This window comes from Siniperca chuatsi, linkage group LG3 (genome assembly GCF_020085105.1).
Source record: "Siniperca chuatsi isolate FFG_IHB_CAS linkage group LG3, ASM2008510v1, whole genome shotgun sequence".
NCBI lineage: Eukaryota > Metazoa > Chordata > Actinopteri > Centrarchiformes > Sinipercidae > Siniperca > Siniperca chuatsi.
The window spans coordinates 28,430,662-28,451,771 of NC_058044.1; the positions used below are offsets into that span (position 1 = coordinate 28,430,662).

General features: G+C 39.7%; 2 protein-coding genes across 6 annotated transcripts in view; both read left to right on the plus strand.

The window, feature by feature from the left end:
* Positions 1–5,059, plus strand: part of LOC122872418 (testis-expressed protein 2-like) — a 33,135-nt gene extending 28,076 nt beyond the window's left edge. For all 4 annotated transcript variants that reach the window (XM_044188641.1, XM_044188657.1, XM_044188632.1 and 1 more), the window contains 4 exons: positions 912–1,025; positions 1,810–2,019; positions 2,486–2,606; positions 2,928–5,059. In XM_044188641.1, the coding sequence (XP_044044576.1) occupies positions 912–1,025; positions 1,810–2,019; positions 2,486–2,606; positions 2,928–3,077 (595 nt within the window). In that variant the 3' untranslated portion in view covers positions 3,078–5,059. The remainder of the gene's footprint in view (positions 1–911; positions 1,026–1,809; positions 2,020–2,485; positions 2,607–2,927) is intronic.
* A 684-nt stretch (positions 5,060–5,743) lies between these two features.
* On the plus strand, positions 5,744–17,927 carry ccdc40 (coiled-coil domain containing 40). 2 transcript variants are annotated; one of them, XM_044188716.1, is made up of 19 exons: positions 5,744–5,861; positions 6,306–6,451; positions 6,818–6,917; positions 7,462–7,586; positions 7,930–8,013; positions 8,471–8,690; positions 9,474–9,631; positions 9,750–9,872; positions 10,812–10,933; positions 11,276–11,519; positions 11,659–11,841; positions 12,527–12,772; positions 12,883–13,096; positions 13,341–13,510; positions 13,602–13,693; positions 14,044–14,164; positions 15,183–15,371; positions 15,456–15,614; positions 17,495–17,927. In XM_044188716.1, exons 2-19 carry the CDS (start codon positions 6,311–6,313, stop codon positions 17,744–17,746), a joined length of 2,943 nt encoding a protein of 980 aa, XP_044044651.1. In that variant the 5' UTR covers positions 5,744–5,861; positions 6,306–6,310; the 3' UTR covers positions 17,747–17,927. The 2 variants fall into 2 exon arrangements, with proteins under 2 accessions (XP_044044651.1, XP_044044660.1); XM_044188725.1 differs by having other exon boundaries at positions 5,849–5,933.
* The last annotated feature ends 3,183 nt before the right edge of the window (positions 17,928–21,110 follow it).

Sequence of the window (21,110 nt, forward strand, 5' to 3'; positions counted from 1 at the left end):
AAACTATACGTGTCTCTGTCAGGCTCTCACTCAGCATTCTATATCTTTGCTGTCTTTTATATCTTCTTTTTTCTTTTCTCTGCTATTCCCTCTCTGCCCTCTGGATTCTACCTTTATGCGGCTGTTAATTGGATGTTTTGTCTGCTCTTGGTGAGTGCTTGACTTTCAACAATGATCTCATCTGTTCAGCTCTCATTCTCTAGTTTTGTATGTCTGTAGTTTTGGGGTTGTCTCATTTCATGTTACCACCAAATGCTTCATCTCATTAAGTATTCGTTTCTTAGTGTGTTCAGTGCCTTCATCAGTGTTTCTGGCTGTTTGCATCCCCAAAATCCATTCTCAGCAATGAAGAGGAACAGAATGTGTTAATATATGTCAGGGTAAATACAGTAGAGATGCACCGATCAAACCTTTTCTCCTCCGTTACCAATACCTCAACTCAGGGTATGTTATGATACTGAGTAGTACTGTGTCACTGGAACAGAGTCATTGGCCCGCCCTGACTACGTGAATGTATCTGATAGCTGAAGCACTGAATTTTATAATGACATTGACGAAGAAAGTGCACTGATGGCCGATTCCCGATCCACTTAATATGGTCAGTGTCTGTGCTGATACCAATCCGGCGTATTGGACTGGCGCATCCATAGAATGCAGTGTGCGTGTACAGTATGTACCTCTCAGGACTAGATTGGTTGCCATCAAGTGAGAAGTGAGCAAATTTTTGCCAGTCCTCACAAGTAAACAAGTTTTAGATTCAGTTTCACATCAAATTACATCTGAAACGGTGGAAACACTGCAAAAGACATTTATTTAGGCTTTCTCAAAACAATGATGTTTCCAGCGGTTAATCGCAGTCATGGGTATGCACACTCACCCTAATCCATTTGTGTTTGTTTATGTGTTTCCAGATGCAGGCCACGGACTTACTGCCTGGCTGATAGTGACGAAGAGTCGTCCAGTGCAGGCTCATCAGATGAGGAAGACTCCTCAGAGCTCTCAAATGACTCTGCTGGAGCAGAGGGGTGAGACTGAGTTTATATATATATATTCTCTGCGCTCACTTAATCCATTCTTACAATCACAAGATTATAAACTATTTAAAAAAAAAAAATTTATGTAACAATCATTTAAAGGTCCAGTGTGTAGGATTTAGTGGCATCTAGCGGTGAAGTTGAGGATTGCAACCAACTGAATACCACTTGCCTTCCAACTGTGGTGGCCGCAAAACTCGTGAAAAACGTGAAAGGCCATATCTAGAGCCAGTGATTGGTTTGTCCGCTCTGGGCTACTGTAGAAACATGGCGGTGCACAATGGCGGACTCCGTAGAAGGGGACCTGCTCCTTATGTAGATAAACACGTCACATTCTGAGGTAAAGAAAACACAATGATTCTTATTTTCAGGTGATTATACACTAATGAAAACATACTTATAATTATTATATTTCATTTCTGCCAATAGATCCTCCTAAATGTTACATACTGGACCTTTAAGAAAAAAATGGAGACAAAAGCTTTCTTGTTATAAACATTGAAACAGACCCACTGGTAGGGAAGGCCTCACAGTGAAAATAAAGTACTCACTGAGAATTATTTTAATTGAGCCAGAAGACATAATTGTCTGCCAACATGTTGTTGGCAGACATGGCTAGGAATTCATTATTAAATCTCTTCACTCTCTTGAGGACAAAATCCATTTATTTGTCAGATAAAATTTAAAAAAATGATGTAATTAGATTTCATGGAAGTACGGCTACACTAAAGTTAGTATGCGACTTTAACCCTAATCCTCCTTTCATTGAATACAGTTTGGTTGGAGGCCACAAATCCAGCAAGATCATGCGCTTAGTGGACAAGATCACCAAATCCAAATACTTCCAGAAGGCCACAGAAACAGAGTTCATCAAAAAGAAGATGGAGGAAGTGTCCAACACACCCCTTCTGCTCACAGTGGAGGTGCAGGAACTCCAAGGAACGCTGGCTGTCAACATACCCCCTCCACCCACTGACAGGATATGGTACGTGAAGGAAGTGTTGTTTTCCTACTACGTAATTTGTGGAATGCTGTGCAAAGTGAATTTCCATGTCTGACAGAGTGAGAAATAATCACATCTTCCTCAGTGATAGCACTTTCCCACAGAACACAGCCAACTCTGTTGATAGCAATGGATTTCAGATGACTCATAATTAGCCAATTTCCTCTCTCATGTGAACAGTTACTTAGGTACAAGACACATAGTTTTATATCTAATAATTCATGTCAAACATACACAATAAGGATATCTGTACTCAGAACAACTGAAATTCATTCTACCCTGCAGCTGCATGTTTTATTGAAAGTAAATTTATGTAGCACTTTGTTCAATACATCACTGCCCTCTGCTGGTGGTGACCACACCCTGCGTTGCTACAATGTGTTCATTTGTCAACTCTTAATAGTGTTTATAAGTAAATCATTCATTGTTTTCACCTTTTCTGTTGCAGGTATGGCTTTAGGACACCGCCTCACCTGGAACTGAAGGCACGACCTAAACTGGGAGAAAGAGAAGTCACTCTGGCTCACGTTACTGACTGGATAGAGAAAAAACTGGACCAGGAATTCCAGGTATTGATAAACACTACATTTTGATTTTTTTTTTTTAGTTTCTGTAATTCAGAGACACAGTTCCCAGTCACACCAAAAAGTAGTTTTGTTGTTGTTTGTTTTTTAAATTTATTGACATATTAAATGATATTCATATGATTGTAGCACATAATGATCTTATAAGACTTTAAACATTTTAAATAAACAGTTGCACACTACCTGTTATTTGCTTACTATTTATGGTTCAAATTCCAAGACATTATATGTGTCAATAATGTGTCAAGAATACTAAAAATCGATAGACCACTCACTGTCCATCCATCATTCTCTCTCTTTTTTTAGAAAATCTTTGTAATGCCAAACATGGACGACATATGGCTGACTATCATGCATTCTGCCATGGACCCACGTACAGCCGGCGGACCCTTAGTCGGCCCCGCTGTGGACCCAGAGCCTTCCCAGCCAGAGAGGGACAGCGCCACCCAGCCATGAAGATTGTTTACAGTATTTCCTAGAGCTTATGAAGTCTCAAAATGGGAATTGGAGCCAAAGTCGATAGGTCAGACGCTACTGTAAGAAAAATACATTCCCATAGTGAGTGGGTTTCTCACTTATCATAGAAGAGACCACATGAATTTTGAAGGAACAAGGTAGAGCCAGCCAAGGAAACACTAAAGACAAACTGTTGCTTGCTGCTCTGTTCAGTAGTATTTATCTTGCCAGAGGAAAAGGTGATTTGTCTTTGAAGGATTTATATTAGTAAGGACCTATTGAATAGGGACTGATATATGACGAGAGTCATGTTTGGCTCAGAATTGGAGCTGGTTTAAGTTAATAAGGGGAATATATGGGGATATATTAGTATATTATGTCCTATGAACACGTTGGTGTGGAAGCATTCACCAGATACCTTACAGCCTGCAGATGAAAAGTTTCTGCTAAGGTTAGAGAGTGAGATAGAGTATGGTAGCCCCTTTATTATAGAAATACAGTAAGTGGAGATTTACAATATGATAGTATGTTGAAATTAGCGGTGTTTCATAGTGAATGATTAGTATGTGATGGAGAGTTGTCATTTCCATTGTAGAGAATGAATAAAGTGTCAGCAGGTTAAAAAAGTGTATTGGAAAAGCTCAGACACTTGATGTTAGGTTTATTTACCATATGACACATTGAACCTTTAAAATGGCTTTATGTCAGCGGTTTTTGATCAGGTGTTAACAGTTAACAGTATTCATTTGTGCTGTGACCACACCCTGAACACCTACCTTCATTTGCCAAGACTCCTTTTTTTTGTGTGTCAATGATGCCCTTATCCATGTCTATATGGAAATAATGCTCAAGAGCAAACATACATTATCTAGGAAAAGTGTCATTCACTATGTAAATTCCATACTAATGACAAATACGCAAACACAATAAGTGCAATGGTAGAAACTCTATGTAGACTATAGTATGATCTTGTATAGATATTATATAAAAGTGTATGTCTGATGACATGAAGTACGAGGCCTCTAACGCGTCTATTGAATGTATGTATGGATAGTTTTGGTTCTTATTGTTATTGTATGACAACAGTTTTTACCCAGTCACATTTTGGCTGTGGTATTCAAATTATTGCACAAATACAAGTGAACGTTTTCTTTTTGTTTCCTTATGATAAACACTATCTCGTCTTGCATATCTTTCTCCAGATGTGTCATTCAATTGTTATGTTAATGGTGTACCAGGTGGTGTATTTATCTGTACATCATTTATACTTAATGGTGTTAATGTTGATGACGATGATAATATTGTTGGAAGTGAATTTAAATGACCAACTTCGATTTGTGACAGTGCTTTAAAAAGACTCTACCTGCCATACTGTATGTACACCAATTGGATGAATTTAAGGTACATACTGTATAGTAGAGCATCTATTGCCAAGAATGTATAGCCTTATCTACAGGTTCCCTTTCTGAAAATACCTTTTTAACTGTGTCATATCTTAACCAAAGTCCTTTGATTAGGCCTATAGTGCCAGATCTCTCTGCTCAAAGGTACACCTCCTGTATTGATATAGCATTGTGAGGTAATATTTACAAATGCGCTACAATACCTGCGTTAACATTGTTTACAGGAATTCTTACCTTGTTCTCATTTTTTGCTCTCTCATGCTCTTTAGGATACTAAAGCACTGTAACACAAAATGACATTTGTTTTCTGTATGATTGTCTTTCCCTTTATGCCTTGGTTACTTTTTGTTAAATATTTGTTTTTGAATGACTATGCGAGGTGGGTTATGGTTGTATTTTTGTCTACTTCTTTGGAATAAACAGAATGAAATAAGATTTTTGAGGATATATGAAGATCTGCCATGATTTGTATCTGTGAATTATTAATGACTTTTTAAATCATGTCATTTTAAGGACAAATTCAGTGATTATGTTTATCTGCCTTATTTATAGAGGAAAATAAATCTGTTCATGAAAGCCTTTTTGTTTTTTGCTTCAAATTTTGTTTTCTGAATTGTAGACACAAATCTGCTTTGTATTTATTTGCTCTAGATATAAATAAAGCTTTTCTAGTGTGTTAAAAATGAAATATATATATGTTATATTATATTATATTCATTAGGCTGCAGAATGGTCCCTGACAGTGTTACATTATCATGTATTATTGGATTATGATTACTAATGCATTGCTATAGTGTTAGGTAGTTTAGATTATAACAATGCATCAGATATAATGAACTCATCATAGGTTGTCTCATTGACTGTAGTCTATGGGTTGCCTACATAAAACTGAACTTGTAAAGTTACTAACTATATATGTCAGTCAAATGCGCCATAATGTAATGTAGTGTAATACTTGAATGTAGCGTACTTACAGTAGTTACTTTCCACCACTATAACCCTGCCTTCCAGGTCAGTCTGAAATGCTTTATTTGGAGTTTATCACATACAAACAACCCAAAATGATAGGGTAGGCTTACATTAGATTCAACCGGGAAGGTTAAGATGTGACCATACAAACGCAAAAAAAGTTAATGGATATGACCTTGATGAGCGGAAAGCATGAAAGCCACGTCAATAACTACTTGGAAACGTTCGTATTACCCTACTAGTAGAAAATGTACGCACCCACACATTTCTTCTTCTGACTCTGACAAGCGGCCTTGAATCGACCACATCATTCGGTCTGGGATGATGAGCGCTGCACCGCCTCCTCCAGCGGAAGTTTACTGTTGCATAGCAACGTTACTGCGCTGGTTTCGTCAGTGACAGTGCTACGGTGGTGAGCAACTATAGCTTTAGCTAAGTGTTGTCAAAATTAAAGGAAACTATTAATATTTTACTCGGACATAAGGTGCATTTATTTTATTTGTTCAATAGCTAAGTTTCGGTGTCCACTACTGTAACTGTTGGTTAATGTGTTCCTCAACCTCTCTGTCTGAGCTCCGTTACGCTAACGTTAACCTAGGCTACGCTAACGTTAACCTAGGCTACGCTAACTAACCCTGGTCCAGGTTAGCTTTGAGTGTTTTGTGTTTTCTGTACCAACCACATACGGCAAGCTAGTTTGCTTGAAAAACAAAGCTAAAATAGCATACGCTAATAGAAGAACAGCATGTTTATCTATTTGTTACGCAAAGCAGTTGTATTAACTAACTTAAAGAAGAGAAAACTACGTGTTAAAAAGTATGCTAACTATCTTCAGACCACTTGTTCGTCATCACAGGTCGAATGCAGAGCGCTGGAGTTGAGGGAGGCGGAGAGGAGGGAAGGGAGGAACGCTCCAGCCAAGATGAGAGAGACAGCAAGCTGCAGGACGGAAGTGAGAAAGCAGCGGAGGACTGTGGAGCGACTGTCCCACCTGCTGAAGAGGTATGATATCTGACAAATAAAGAGTCAAGCAACTTTTTTTTTTTTGCTTTAGGGTTTAATTTTTCACCTTTTACTCCATTATCAACTCCTTGTGGAGACATGGGGGTATTTATTTCATCTTTTGTCCAGGTGCTGTGATGTTGCACTTATAGTCTTTGCTGTTGGGTGCACATAAAACAAGTTAGCAAGGAGTTCAAGCCTATTAAACTTACATACAACGTTACTCCTATGGGACAATAATAGCCAGCTCCTGTAAAAGTCTATGTGGACATGAAATGTGTGTCTAACACTACACACTGTCTAAATCATAATCAGTGTCATAGACCGTTATACATGCTTTATACATGCATTCTGTCTGTGTCCCAGTGTGGCCCACAGGATCAGTCAGGACTGCAGCCGGATCACCCCGAGCTTCACCCTGACCACAGTGGTGCCGATGAATACTCACCTGCAGCCACAAATTCAGGTCTGTCACACACTAACCCTGATTTACAGTTCAGTACAAAGCAACACAGTATGACACAGCATAGCACAGTTCAATACAATATCATTTATCATTTTGAGGAAAATTAATTTGGAAGGTGTAGCACAGAAATTAGTGCAAATTACATACAGTAAGTAGGGTAAAACATCTAATTTAGGCTGGTTTGCTTAGGATCCCCTAGTTCAAAGGTCCATTACTACCTTTAATTAATTTAGATTGAAACTAAATTAAGGGGCACTTAATTGTCCAAGGACAAGATACTGTAGTGTAAGATTCCAGCACCGTTATTAATGTAAACTTTATTGTTCCTAACGAGATTTCCATTGGACAAAGAGAGTAACCTGGAATCAAAAACGTAGGTCAGTATATGGAGAAAAAACACAAATATATGCATTTAGAAGACGCAGTCAAAGACTTAATTAAAAAATACTTCCAAGTACATATTTACAAGTTCTATCACTCAGCAATTTTTCACATTTGAATTTGTTGATTGGTTAAATAATGTCTTTTATTTTCTGTGTTTCAGTGCAACAAAATGTTGCTCAGGTGCTATTGATACCTCACCTCTCAAACCTTAACACATCAGAAGACATGGAGGATCAGAAGCCATTGCCGGGGGACGAGGAATTCATTGTTCTCGACTCTGAACATGTCTGTAGCTTCTCCTTCAATATTTATGCAATCACTATTTATTAGATTAATAGATTTTTGTCTTACTGCTCCACAAAGAGAATAATAGTATCAATGTCTCATCTGTGTGTCTAATACACTAATATCAGTGTATTAGATGCATTGATAACACTTAAAAGTTAGCTTGTGCTTTCTAATAAATACACAGTGTGCTCAAGTATCAGCACAGCCCTCCAAAAGCTATGTTAATGCTGCACAGAGATGAATTTGTCATAGACATCTGTAGTACAGTGAGTTCATGAACATTCTACTAAATATCTAGCCCACTGCTATGTCATTGATGCCATGTTTGATCTGTTGGCAGCCACTGGTCAGAAGGCAACAAGCTGCTTTGAGCAGCCAGCTTAGCAAGCAGCTGGAGAGGATCAACCTGGGACTGAAGGAAAAGGTTGGCTACTTTTCTGTCAACAACAAAACATTTTTCAGCTTTTTTCTATTCTCTTCCCAGCTTTGCTCTATCACTACTCACATACACAGATATACACATGTAGAAGCAAACAGCATGTAGTTCACATACACATAGAGGTAAAATTTCCCTGACATTACATCTATAGTGTCTCAATATGTCCAGAAGATGGTGCTGTTGACCTGTATAGAAATTACATTTGCACTTTTTATTTAGATCTTTTATCCTAGATGCAGCATATACATTTTCATACCCATCATAAAAGTGATATCAATAAAAAAGATTAAATCACCAAATTTCTATAACTGAAACAAAATATCTGCAACAAAGAATGTGTCCATGATAAATAGAAACCAGAGTCAAACAAGAGACTGTCTGATAGAATGAAAGACTCTTTGTTTTCTGATTCATGTCTGTGCTCACTCACCCACTGCCCCAGCTGGCAATGGAGAAGGCAGATGCCAGCCACATTCTGGAGATAGGTGTTGAGATGTTCAGGATTCAGGAGCAGCTGGCCAGACTCCAGACCAGGCTGGAGGACCGTCATCATACCAAGGCACAGGCTGAAGCCAAACATCGGCAAGCACAGGATCGGCTGGAGGCAATGAGGAACCAGTGTTCCAGTATCACCAGCCAGTACAGCAAAGCCAAAGCTAATGGTGAGACTGACTTGCCATTTGGTGGTCTTGACTTGGTGCTGATCCAGGATTATAGTTCATTCACTCTGTGTTGCACCATTTACTCTAACAAATCTAAGATTACCGATTTCATCCATTATGATTCTCATGTTTGACAATATGTTGGGAAATATGAGCAAAATATTGGTGAAGTTAGGCTTGGCCTGTAAATTCTGAAAGTCGTGAATTACTGTATATTGTTATTATTATCTTGTTTAAAATTCAGAAAGCCTCTCACACAGATGAATTAGTCAGCCACATGATTTGTCTGTGCAGCCATGTCCAGGCAAACAAGTATAGACACACCCAAGAGCATAGAATATTAGGGTTATTAGAAGTTAGAGCAAATTTCCTCTCAGTTTGAAATTTGAGTCTATTGTAGCTTCACTTGTTCAGCTTATGGTGGTAACTCAATCTCAAAGTGATACTGCTACAGAAATTGATTGTCTTTGTGAAGGCCGTGTGAATATAAACATGTGAGTCTAGATTTTGGTGCAACATAATTAAACTTTACCTCAGTTCAAATTGCAATATAAAGCTTGATTAAATCCTATCTTAAATTAAAATAGGTTTAGATTATAGAACAGTTAAGTCATCCTTGTTATTGCACAGTAGACTTCGTATTAAAAGCAGCCTGTAGTTTGGTCTATTGGATATACAGTACAGTTTCAGCAACAGCAAGACAGCATCAGTGTCAGTCCATGTTTCCAAACTACAGATTTGAGGCATTTTGTTAATGTTGACTCCTGTGTATCTTCTCCATAGTGACCCAGCTACAGGCCGAGATAGACAACCTGATGCTGAATGTCGTCTTCACACAAGGAGTCAGTCAAGATCTGCGCTCTAATGTCAAAGCCATGAACAATGCCAGACGCAAAGCAGGAGCTGAGAAGAACCAGGCTGAAGACCAGAAACTGAAGCAGGTGAACAGGCTGAAGTCGGGCACATTAAAAACATCATATCTTTCAAAGTTTTGACTGTATCAGGCATTATCATTGATTCATTTATTGTTATTGATTGATAGTACTCCTGTGTCATCAGGATTTGTATGTGGAGCGCCTAACAAAGGACATGGAGAAGCTGACGCAGCAGATAGCCATGTATGAGGCCCAGGCCAGTGCTCAAGCAGAGGAGACACAGGCAGCCAAGCAGGCTCTCTCTGAGGTAACTTTATTATGGCATAAGACAGTATATACCTGTAAGTTGAATGTGCCTTTATTCACCAAGCAAATACTATAAATTAGTGCAGCTACAACCATTTGCAGTCAATTGAGAGAAATTTGTAAAGATTAAAGCTGCATTAATATATTTTTCAGCTACTTGGGGGCAGAGGTACTAGCTGTAAAGAAAACTGACAAACTATCACCTTATAAAGTTGTTATAGCTAACGTGTTACCAAACAGTTGTCTATTTACACATCCAGTGTATACAGAGCAACATTAGCATTCATTTGGAGTTGTATTTCTGGCCACATAACGAATGTAAATATTCACCTTCCTTTTAGCTCTGTTTTGGTCTCTGTCAACTTCCGAGATAAAAATCTGTCTCCTTAGCAGCTAAATGCTCCACTTCTTTCACCAGCTAGTCACTAACTCTGTTTGCTGTTTGATGCTGGGCCGGTAGCATAGTCAGTCTAGCAGACCTTTAAAGCTAATGGTGATAATTGTTAGCTAAAATGCTCTGTAGAGCTGCAGCGTCAGGTGATGATTATCTGTGAATTCATCACTACAAGTGACACCTTTCACATTACACAGTCATTTAATCCATTGTTAATGTAAAGATATTGATTATTGCAGCTTTAAAACATTTTTATAAAATCAGATTGCTTATTAATCCAGTCAATAATTGAAAATTGGTCTTTTTGGGAAAACCAATTATATGTATTCTCAATTGGAAAATTGACTGACAACATAATGTTTGTGATTATTTTGACAGTACAGTATTGACATGATTTGATAGGCTCAAGCCTTTCACACATTCATTCTCATTTGTTGAACCAAATGTAAGCCTCTATGAATATTCTCATATTCTATGAGTGTTGGTGAAGTATCTATACACCGTCAGGTCTGACACATGCCCACTCATGTTTGTGTCTGTGTGCAGGCTGAGATGGAAATGGAGTCTCTGGCGATTTCACGTAAACAGCTGCTGCAGCAGTGGAGCAGCAGCCTGGTGGGCATGAGGAGACGAGATGAGGCCTTCAGCGCGATGCAGGAGGCCGTGCGGTGAGCCTGAGGGCAAGAGAAGACTGAATATTAATATGCTACTGGTCTGCTAATGCATCCCAAACGTACATGTAACTAACAATGCTTCATAAACAGCATCTTGGTGATGGTGTCTTTCTGCAGTGATAGTGATTCCTCTGCTTTTCAGTCACTATGACAAAATGCAATTTAGGTGTCCACGTATTTTAACATATGCAGATATGTGTAGAAAATATGTAGAAAATACCACTCAATATTTGTAGGACACACAATAATAACCTAAGATTTAAATGGAAAGGTAATAAATATCAAAATGAAAGCATGCATCTATTCATTCTTTACTGCTGTCCTTGTTTCCCTCAGCGCTGTTGAACACCAGGTGATCTTGCTGGACAGGGAGATTGAAGGCTACAAGAAATCCACCACTGAAGAGCAGGAAAAAAATGAGACACTAACTATGCAGCTGAACTGGTCCCAGATGGACGGTGCCACCTCCAAAAAGCTGATCAGTCAGAAGCAGGCCCAGCAAGAGGCTCTGCAGGCCCACTACAGCACCTGCCTCCGCACGCTGAGGGAAACGGAGCGCACCCTCGCCAGGCTCTCTAAGGTAGCTAGACGACAGAGGCTTCTGTTTTGACAGGTCTGCGCCTAATTTGTCCAGAGAGTTGTCCTGTCACAATGTCTTCCTACCTTCTCTTTCCCTCTGTAACTATTCAACTCTCCAATTCTTTCCTTCATTGCTCTAGGAAACCAACACCCACCAGGCTGAAGTGAACGATCAGAGGAGGCAGTTGGAGAAAGAGAGTGCTGTTCGTCTGGAGTTGGAGGACAAGATCATGACCCACATGCAGCAAAAGCTCGCCCACAACAAGGCTGCCAAGTACTCCCAACGGCTCACCAGCAAGATATCCGCACTCAAGAAGGAGAAGGTAAAGATGGGATTTAAAAAGATAGGATTAGCATTCAGAATGTTTCAGACTGTGGAAAAGCCGAGTAAGAAGTCCTTCCATATACAGTACACATAAGTAATCATGTTTTCATTAACATTATCATATTATTTAATATATACAGTATATTTTTAGACCTTCAGTTGCCAACCGGGCCTGTCTTAGTAAAAGGAGTACTCCAGCGATATATTAATGCACTTCCATAAAGTTGGGGAACGAGATATCCTGACTTTTAGTCCCTAGTATGGGTCGAACTCCAAAAAAACTGGATCCTATATTCCCCATTATCCAATTACGTCTTTTATTGGACCTCCCGCCCCTTTCAAACTCCACACCTCCAGTTTGTAAAGCTCCATTGAGAGCCACAGAAGACATTATACAACTGTTTCACAGGCTGCACACTACTCCTCGTGACAAGTAAACTAAACTTCATGTGTAAAAATCAGAGGAGTGCCCCTTTAACACACCATTATGTAACAGACCATGGAAAGTAGCGTGAATTTAGCAGTGAAGAGGATGTAAAAAAATGCAAAAAGTATAATGTGCTGAACATAGAACATTACAAAAACAGCACAAACAATACATGAACAATATGGGTAAAGATAGGATAAAGATACACAAAGATATAACATTTTTGTCCTGCACATCGTCTCTTCCTCCCCTTTAGATCTCTCAGTTGTGGCAGCTGGAGAACGATGTAGTGGCGGTGGGACTGGAGAGCAGCATGGTCGGCCAACATCTGGACAGCCTGGCCCTCACCCAGGAGGCCCTAGATGAGGAGATCGCAAAGTACAACAAGTTACTGACATCCAACCAGACTAAGATTTCTTCCTTTGTTATAGTCATCGGGCAGAAGCAGGCCACCATCGCCAACTATAACAAAAAGATCTGTCAAATCGCAGCCAGCAGTGGGGTAAGAGATTCTGGGGAAGCAGTAATCGCTAGTTGTCTGTTGTTTATGTGAAATATTAGTTAATTAAAAATCACATGCTGCCTTTGTGATTTGTGTGCCTCCATTTCTAGAATGAGGACCTGAGTCCTCTGCAAATCAAGGTAGAGGCATTAATTGCTCAGATTGAGGAGCTGGCAGCGAATATCAAGAGTGACCAGCAGCTCTGGATGAAACGGCAGGGCACTCTGGTAGGACTGACCCAGGAGATAGAAGCCAACAGCAAGAACATGCTCAAACTACAGACAGAGTACACTGGCATGCAGCAGAAGAAAATACGTTTGGAGAGTACGTAATATAGTTATAAAGAAGTCAGTTGTCAGTAAGTTATAAGTAGGCTACTAGTGATCATGAGCTAATGAACAGCTTGTCTGAGAATGTAACCATTTTTGAAGTTTGAAGTATTTAACAACATCAGTCTGACATTTCTAAATAAGCTGTTTTCATAGTAAAAGCATTCATACGTGCTGTTGACTTCCCTGTGCACTCGTACACCAGCTACCAACTATTAAACCAACTCCAACCCCACCAGGTCAGATTGAAGTAGAGCACCGTGAGGAGATGGAGCTGGAGAAGAATGCGAAGATGCTGAGAGGAGACCTGCTGAAGCTCAACACCCTGCTGAGCAAGAACGCACAGCTCAGCCTGGCGCTAGAGCAACAGAACGCACTGATGGAGACAGACTTCCTTCAGCGCCTTAAGGCACGGCACAACTGTTTAATTCATTTTTAATCTTGTTCTTTTCTGCACTTTTAATAGTAAATGATTATTAAATGTGATATAATGTGTTTAGGAGGCAGAGCGGGAGTCTATCGAGATGCAGATCAAACACGAGAAGACCCAAGAGGAAAAAGAGAGACTCCTCAACAGTCTGGTGGAGGCTGAGTAAGTCACAGATTCATTTTTTGCTTGTTCAGTATGAGTTCATATCTCTATGTCTGTATGGCAATCAACTTGAAGAATTTTATTCCCTTAATGTGTTATTTAACAAAAAAATATTCCTAAATTATAAATCATTGCTGGCTTTATGCAAAAAAATTGTGACGGTATATTGTTATGGTCAGTAGCTAATTTTAGATCACTGCTTTGAAAACGTCTTTTTTCAATAATTAATACATATCTATTGGAATGAAATCATTCAGCTCATATCAGTCTGGTTTTGTCATTTTGTCATTGCTCATACCTCACACACTGGGTTCTGGTTTTTACATGCAATTTGTGTGTGTGGCCAACAGGCGGCAGATTATGCTGTGGGAGAAGAAGACCCAGCTCGTAAAAGAGACTCGTTCAGCTGTGGACTCGGAGGTGGGTCAGGGAGACATTCGGATGATGAAGGCTGAGATACACCGTATGGAGGTAAACACACTGCACACAATATGATTATACTTGGAGACAATAAACAGTAATATTGAATTGTAATCCAGCTGTTTTCCTTTGTATGTGCATTCATGTATGTATATTGAGGCAGTAAAATTTTAAGAGCGCTTTGTGAATACAGAAAAGTACCCCTAACACCTGACCGACAGAGGGGAGTGTCTTGACTGGGAAAAAAAGGTTCTAGGCTCTAGGTCAGACATTTGGAAATGATAAAAAAGATTCTCAAGCTCTCTCAAAATGTTTTTTTACATTATAATATTTATCTTTGCTAGTTAGTTGCAACATCACTAGGAACACAACACACACAGATCAAGTAGCTAAGTTACAGATTGATTACTTCACTTATTAATGACCTACATTAGATGAAAATCAGTCTCCTCTTGTTGGGGTCATGATAGGGAGTGATGAGTAAAATTTGCAGCTGAGACATACCACATCAAGGTCTGTTATAACCTCCAAATAATCATGATATTTGAATCATATGGTTTCTCCATGGCCCTCGAAGCTAATGTTCTGGGGCTTGGGAACCATTGGTCTATACAACCATTATCTATATAATAGATATTCCATTTTAAGCTACAGCACATATTTTATATTATGTAATGCTGACTGTAGAATCAAAGCATACATATCAAATATTTCAAAATTCTGCTTCTTAGTTCATCTTTTTCAAACTGTTTTTGGCGCTTCTTCATCGAAGGTACAAAAAGGTTTAACAGGTAAGGTAAAACAGCATCCAAACAAATAATTAACCAATAAATAAGTATTTCTCATTCTGAATAGCATAGTATGTGGTTTGGATGAAGCATTTTAGAGTGATCAAAAATTAATGACTGTGCCTCTAAAGTCATTTTAAACGGTAAAATCTATAAGGCATCATCCTGGTAATGATTTATATACTTTTATTTATGTTTTTTTAGCGTGTTTTAATATGTGTGGACTATTCAATGTGTGTGTGTGTGTGTGTGTGTGTGTGTGTGTGTGTGTGTGTGTGCAGGTGCGACTCAACCAGCTGATGAAACAGCAGGAGCAGCTGCTGAGGGAGAGTGAAGCAACAGTGGCGAGGAGGGAGACTATCGTCCTGCGCAGGGAGGCCATGGTCCACAGCTCCCACAAACAGGCTACAAAGGGCGAGCTGAACCGCGTCACACAGGGCCTGCAGCGCAAGATCCAGGACACACACAAGGTAGGTGACGTGGATTTTCCATATCTGCATACGTGCCTGAAGCATGTTGCACAATTATCTTACATGCAGTATGTATGTTTTCAGGATGCTGTAGAGTGTGAGCAGGTGATCAGAGAGCTACAGAAGAGCCAGATGAGTCTGAGCGACAGGCTTGCGCAGCAGAAGCAGCAGGTGATAGAACTCTGTGGCACCAGCCACATCCTTGAGCCTGAATTCGTAAATCTCCAGGACACCAAAGACAGGGTAAGGAGCATACTGGACTGTGTACTGCATTACTACACATTAATACATGCTGCCATGTAGGGATGGGACAATATATGATTTTATCTCAGATTGGGATAATAAACACTCCAATTTCCAGTATCAGGATAATCGTGAATCGGGATAATTGTGAATATCCTCACGTGAGTGACTTGAAAAGCCCATTGCCAATGCCAGTTGGACTTTATTTTTGTTAAAGGATAGTTCCTGTATTTTATAAGTCAGGGGTAAACTATATATACTGATGCAATTGATGAAATTGTTGTCTGTACCATTTGACATCATGGTAGAGAAGTGATAAATAGAGCCTGATGTAAAAAAAATACAGGAAAGAACAGAGTCACACAGTGTTTCTATTATTGATTTATCCTTTATTTATGCAGGGAGACCTTGTGATTTATGATTACCTTATTTAAGATTGTTTGATTGTTTGTTTTGTTTGTTTGTCTCTTTCCTCCTGCAATGAGAAAACTTCTGTAATGAATTGGCGCTATGTAAATAAAATAGAATTTAATTTAATTACATTTTTCACTAAAAAGGATGTTCACTACAAAGATGTGTGTCCAGTCTGTGATACAATAAAAATATTTACAGTATGTCTTAACTAAATGTAAGGTAAAGTGATTCCAGTATGTTTAGTGCCATTTTAAGAGTTTTAAGCATATTTGAAAGATTATCAGGATAATATCGTGAATCACAATAATTTTGGCCGGGATCAAAATATTTATTGATCCCCGAGGGGAAACTCTTTTGTTACAGCAGCTCACTATCACGTCAGTGCACACAGGGATAGTGAGGTTCTAAGCAAAAAATATAATGCACTATAATACAGGTCAGAAAATAAATTAAGTACCAAGTGGGTATAAATATAAAATAAGTGTGAAGTACAAAGTGGGTTTAAGGGTTGATGATAATAATACGGTATAAGGTAATAGTGCATGAACTGTCAAGTTAAGTGTAGCTTATTAAGATTATAATGAGACAGAGGATATTGCACAGCAGTAATAGAAGTATGAATAAATATCAATATCAATAAATAGGGAATTTTAAACTGAAAAGAGTATATTGCACAGCAGTATTAACACAGAATATTGCACAATTATTTCAAGTACTGCAGTGATGTTAATGATCAATGTCCAGTTTAATGACTTAGGGTCATATAGGCTTAGAGGGAGGAGTTGTGGGAGGGAGGAATGACGGAGGCGGCTCTGGCCCTTCCTGTAAAGAGCTTGAGTGTTCTTCGCCCAGTCCAGTTTATTGTCCATATGTACTCCCAGGTACTTGTAGTCCTCAACAATGTCCACACTGACCCCCTGGATGGAAACCGGGGTCACTGGTGCCTTGGCCCTTCGTAGGTCAAGGGATAGTCATGACATGAAATTTTCATATCGTCCCATGCCTACTACCATATAAATATACTGTAAATCTGCTTTGAAATGTTGTATTGCCAGTGTGTATTTGTGTACTATACTGGTCTGTACCGACGTGTTTGTGACTGACTCTTCACTGTCTTGAAATCTAATACAAGTACACACTTTTCATTGTTTAAGCTACCTAAGTAATAAATAGTAGCTGATGTCTCCATTCAGAACTGAAATATGCACTCTCATTCCTCTGCCAGTAACTGTTGAATAATTTTAATAAAGGTGTGGTGAGAATGTTTATTAAAGCATTTTTCAGGGTCATGTAGACATGGCTGTGGATTTACTTGAACAACTTGAACAACACAGTTTCCACTCAGGAAACACCTACTACATACCACGAATACCAGAAATAACTACTCATTGCTTTGGTTAGGATTTTCTAAGAAGTGAAAGCACAAAACATATCCACACTCATTTTTTATCCTTCCGTCCCTCTAGAACTTAGCTCACCTAGTGGCTCTACAGAGCCGGACCAAGAAGCTGCAGGGGGTGTGTGACGGCAGCTACCAAGCCTTGTCCACCAGCGAATCCGTCGGAGCCGCTCTGCAGAGCCAGATGGAGCGTGTGCACACTGCCAGCACCATCTTGCACCACGTGTGTGAGGAGTTCCCCCAGCACCAGGGGGCGCTCCGCAGGCTGTCGCTAGCACTGGCAGCACGCACTCAGGCCCTGGAGCCGGAGATGTCCTGAGAGTGAGGGGAGGATAGAGACATGACAGTGAGTATAGGAGAAGAAGCACAGAGGATGGAAAGGGAGTAAAAATGTAATAAGTGATGTTTGCACTCTTTTATGCTGTGAATGAAATGCTGATTGTGAAACAATGTAATAAAATAAAGGCTTATGAAACATTAATACAATTAACTAAATCCTTTATAGTGTTTGGTTTTTTCAGTCCAGTTGCCAGTATGGAAACTAATTGATTTGTGGTTCAGTGGTACTGTGCCCTTTTAATGATGGGAAGGTTAGCAACATACATAAAGGGTTGCTAGTTACATTTTCCCAACAATTAATGCAGCAATGACACAAAAAATCTAATTTCTAATTCCTTATTTGATAACTTAAACCATTAAGTATAATCATGTATTGAGCTCTTACACCTTTTATTTGTTCAGTTACTGAAAAAGGGAAGACAGCAGCTCTTTAAATCCTGTGCCAGGTCAATGTGATCATTTTTCATAGATCCTTAATTCCCTTATTTACTTCCTCATTTTGCAATTTTTAACACTATTTGACAATGTTGGATGGTGGATTTGAAACAGGTGTCTGAGGTTTCACTCACTCTAAAATCCTCAAAACATGTACTCTGAGTAATTATGCAAACAGTCCTGGTTATTTCTGATGACTGGATGAAACAGCACCTTTTTCTAATACAGAACACTGTAGCCAAACAATGTGCGACATCCTTCACATCTTCTTCTTTTTTTCCTTTCGGCTGTTCCCTTTCAGGGGTCACCACAGCGAATCATGTGCCTCCATCTAACCCTGTCCTCTGCATCCTCTTCACTCACACCAATTTTACTTCATGTCCTCTCTCACTACATCCATAAATCTCCTCTTTGGTCTTCCTCTAGACCTCCTGCCTGGCAGCTCCAACCTCAGCATCCTTCTACCAATATATTCACAGTCTCTCCTCTGAACATGTCCAAACCACCTCAATCTGGCCTCTCTGACTTTATCTCCGAAACATCTAACATGAGCTGTCCCTCTAATGTGCTCATTCCTGATCCTGTCCGTCCTCGTCACTCCCAAAGAGAACCTCAACATCTTAAGCTCTGCTACCTCCAGCTCTGCCTCTTGTCTTTTCTTCAGTGCCACTGTCTCTAAGCTGTACGACATCGCAGGTCTCACCACCGTCTTGAACACCTTTCCTTTCATTCTTGCTGATACTCTTTTATCACACAACACACCTGACACTTTTCTCCACCCGTTCCAACCTGCTTGCACTCGCCTCTTCACCTCTTTTCCACAGTCTCCATTGCTCTGAACCGTTGACCCTAAGTACTTAAAGTCCTGCACCTTCTTCACCTCTGCTCCCTGTAGCCTCACCGTTCCACCTGGGTCCCTCTCATTGACACACATGTATTCTGTCTTACTGCGGCTAAGCTTCATTCCTCTGTTTTCCAGAGCAGACCTCCATCTCTCTAGATTTTCCTCCACCTGCTCCCTGCTCTCACTACAAATCACAATGTCATCCATAAACATCATAGTCCATGGAGATTCCTGTCTAACCTCATCTGTCAGCCTGTCCATCACCAGAGCAAACAAGAAGGGGCTCAGAGCCGATCCTTGATGCAAACCCACCTCCACCTTGAACTCCTCTGTCACACCTACAGCACACCTCACCACGGTCTTACAGCTCTCATACATGTCCTGCACCACTCTAACACACTTCTCTGCCACTCCAGACTTCCTCATACAGTACCACAGCTCCTCTCTCGGCACCCTGTCATACGCTGACTTGTCATACTATTCCACTGGCCTCTAACCCATTCCATTATAACTAGTGCTTACATGTGCATACAAGAACACTACTCTGGGTGTCACTTGTCACGGCTTTATGGCTGTTGAAAAAAATGTATATTGACATGTTTGCAAGAATTCCTGTGGAAGACTGGAAAAAGTGGAACAAGGTTCTGTGGTCCAATGATGTCAAAATCAAGCTTTTTTGGCCATCATACTGAGCTACTGGCACGGTTTGTGTTTGGTTCACACTGCATTTCTGCAGAACTACACCGTCCTCACTGTGAGCAGTGGCAACAACATGCTTCTGCAGTCTGCATGATAACTGCGACAAGGTGTGGCCGAGTCAAATTCAAGACCGCAAACCAATCCAATAGTGTCAGGACTTTAAGCTTGCTGTAAACTCAGGGTACCAATGCGTGACAGAGCCTGAAAAGTTTTTCAAGGTAGAATACGGACAATGTTTAAAATTAATACAGACCCCAAAACAGACTTTGAGACACTTGCAAAAGCTGCTCTACTCAATTTTGACTACATTATTATAGTCTTCTTGATTTTAGGTAAAGCTCCTCATTAAGATTCATTTATATGCACAAAACATTCAACACAAGTCCTGGAAATGCACTCTTGTTTTATGAAATTCCAATTAATGTACAATATACAAACATACAGTATACATTTCATTATGGTTAAAAAAAGAACCTTTTGCTGTGTACCAATTCCATACCACACACTAATTCTAAGCAGGTTTTGTATTGCTTTCATATTGGAGATGTGGCTAAATTATAAAAAAAAATAATAATAAACTTTATTTATAGAGCACTTATTAAAACAAAGTGCTTCACAGAGAGAGAAATAAAATACCACAGTGAATAATAATAAAAACAAAACCTAAAAAACAAATAAAATAAACAGCCAGTTCAGGTAAAATCAGGATATGCTTTCTGATAAAAATGCGTTTTGAGAAGAGACTTAAACGAAGACACTGACTCAGACAACCTCATTTCTTCGGGCAAGTTGTTCCAGAGCCTCGGGGCCCTGATGGCAAAAGCTCTGTCCACCTTAGTTTTCATCCTGGACTCAGGAACAGACAGAAGACCCCTGCCCGAAGATCTCAAACGACGTGAAGGTTCATAAGGGATTACAAGGTTTAAGGGGCCAGGCCATGAAGAGCCTTAAAAGTAATCAACAAGATCTTAAAATCAATCCTAAAACCAACAGGGAGCCAATGTAAAGAGGCTAAAACAGGTGTGATGTGGTCGAACCTCTTGGTCCTGGTTTACAGCCGGGCAGCTGAGTTCTGTACAGTCTGCAGTTGTGTCAAAGTTTTTTGATTAAGACAAGTGAACAGGCTGTTACATTAATCGAGGCGTGAGGAGATAAAAGCATGTACAACAGTTTCTGCATCACTAAGATTTAAAATAGATCGGATTTTTGCAATATTTCTGAAGTGATAAAAACATGATTGGACAAGCTTAGTGATATGTTGCTCAAAACATAAATTGCTATCAAACAGGACACCAAGATTTCTTGCAACAGGCTTGATATGTTGTGACAGGTTACCAGTAGATGGCAGTATTTGTTTAGTGATGTG

Excerpts from the sequence above, each read along its gene's own strand:
- ccdc40 (XM_044188716.1), top strand. The coding sequence starts at position 6,311 with ATGCAGAGCGCTGGAGTTGAGGGAGGCGGAGAGGAGGGAAGGGAGGAA. Across the intron at positions 13,511-13,601 it reads ACTTCCTTCAGCGCCTTAAG|GAGGCAGAGCGGGAGTCTAT; the intron begins GCACGGCACAAC and ends TAATGTGTTTAG. Across the intron at positions 14,165-15,182 it reads CTGAGATACACCGTATGGAG|GTGCGACTCAACCAGCTGAT; the intron begins GTAAACACACTG and ends GTGTGTGTGCAG.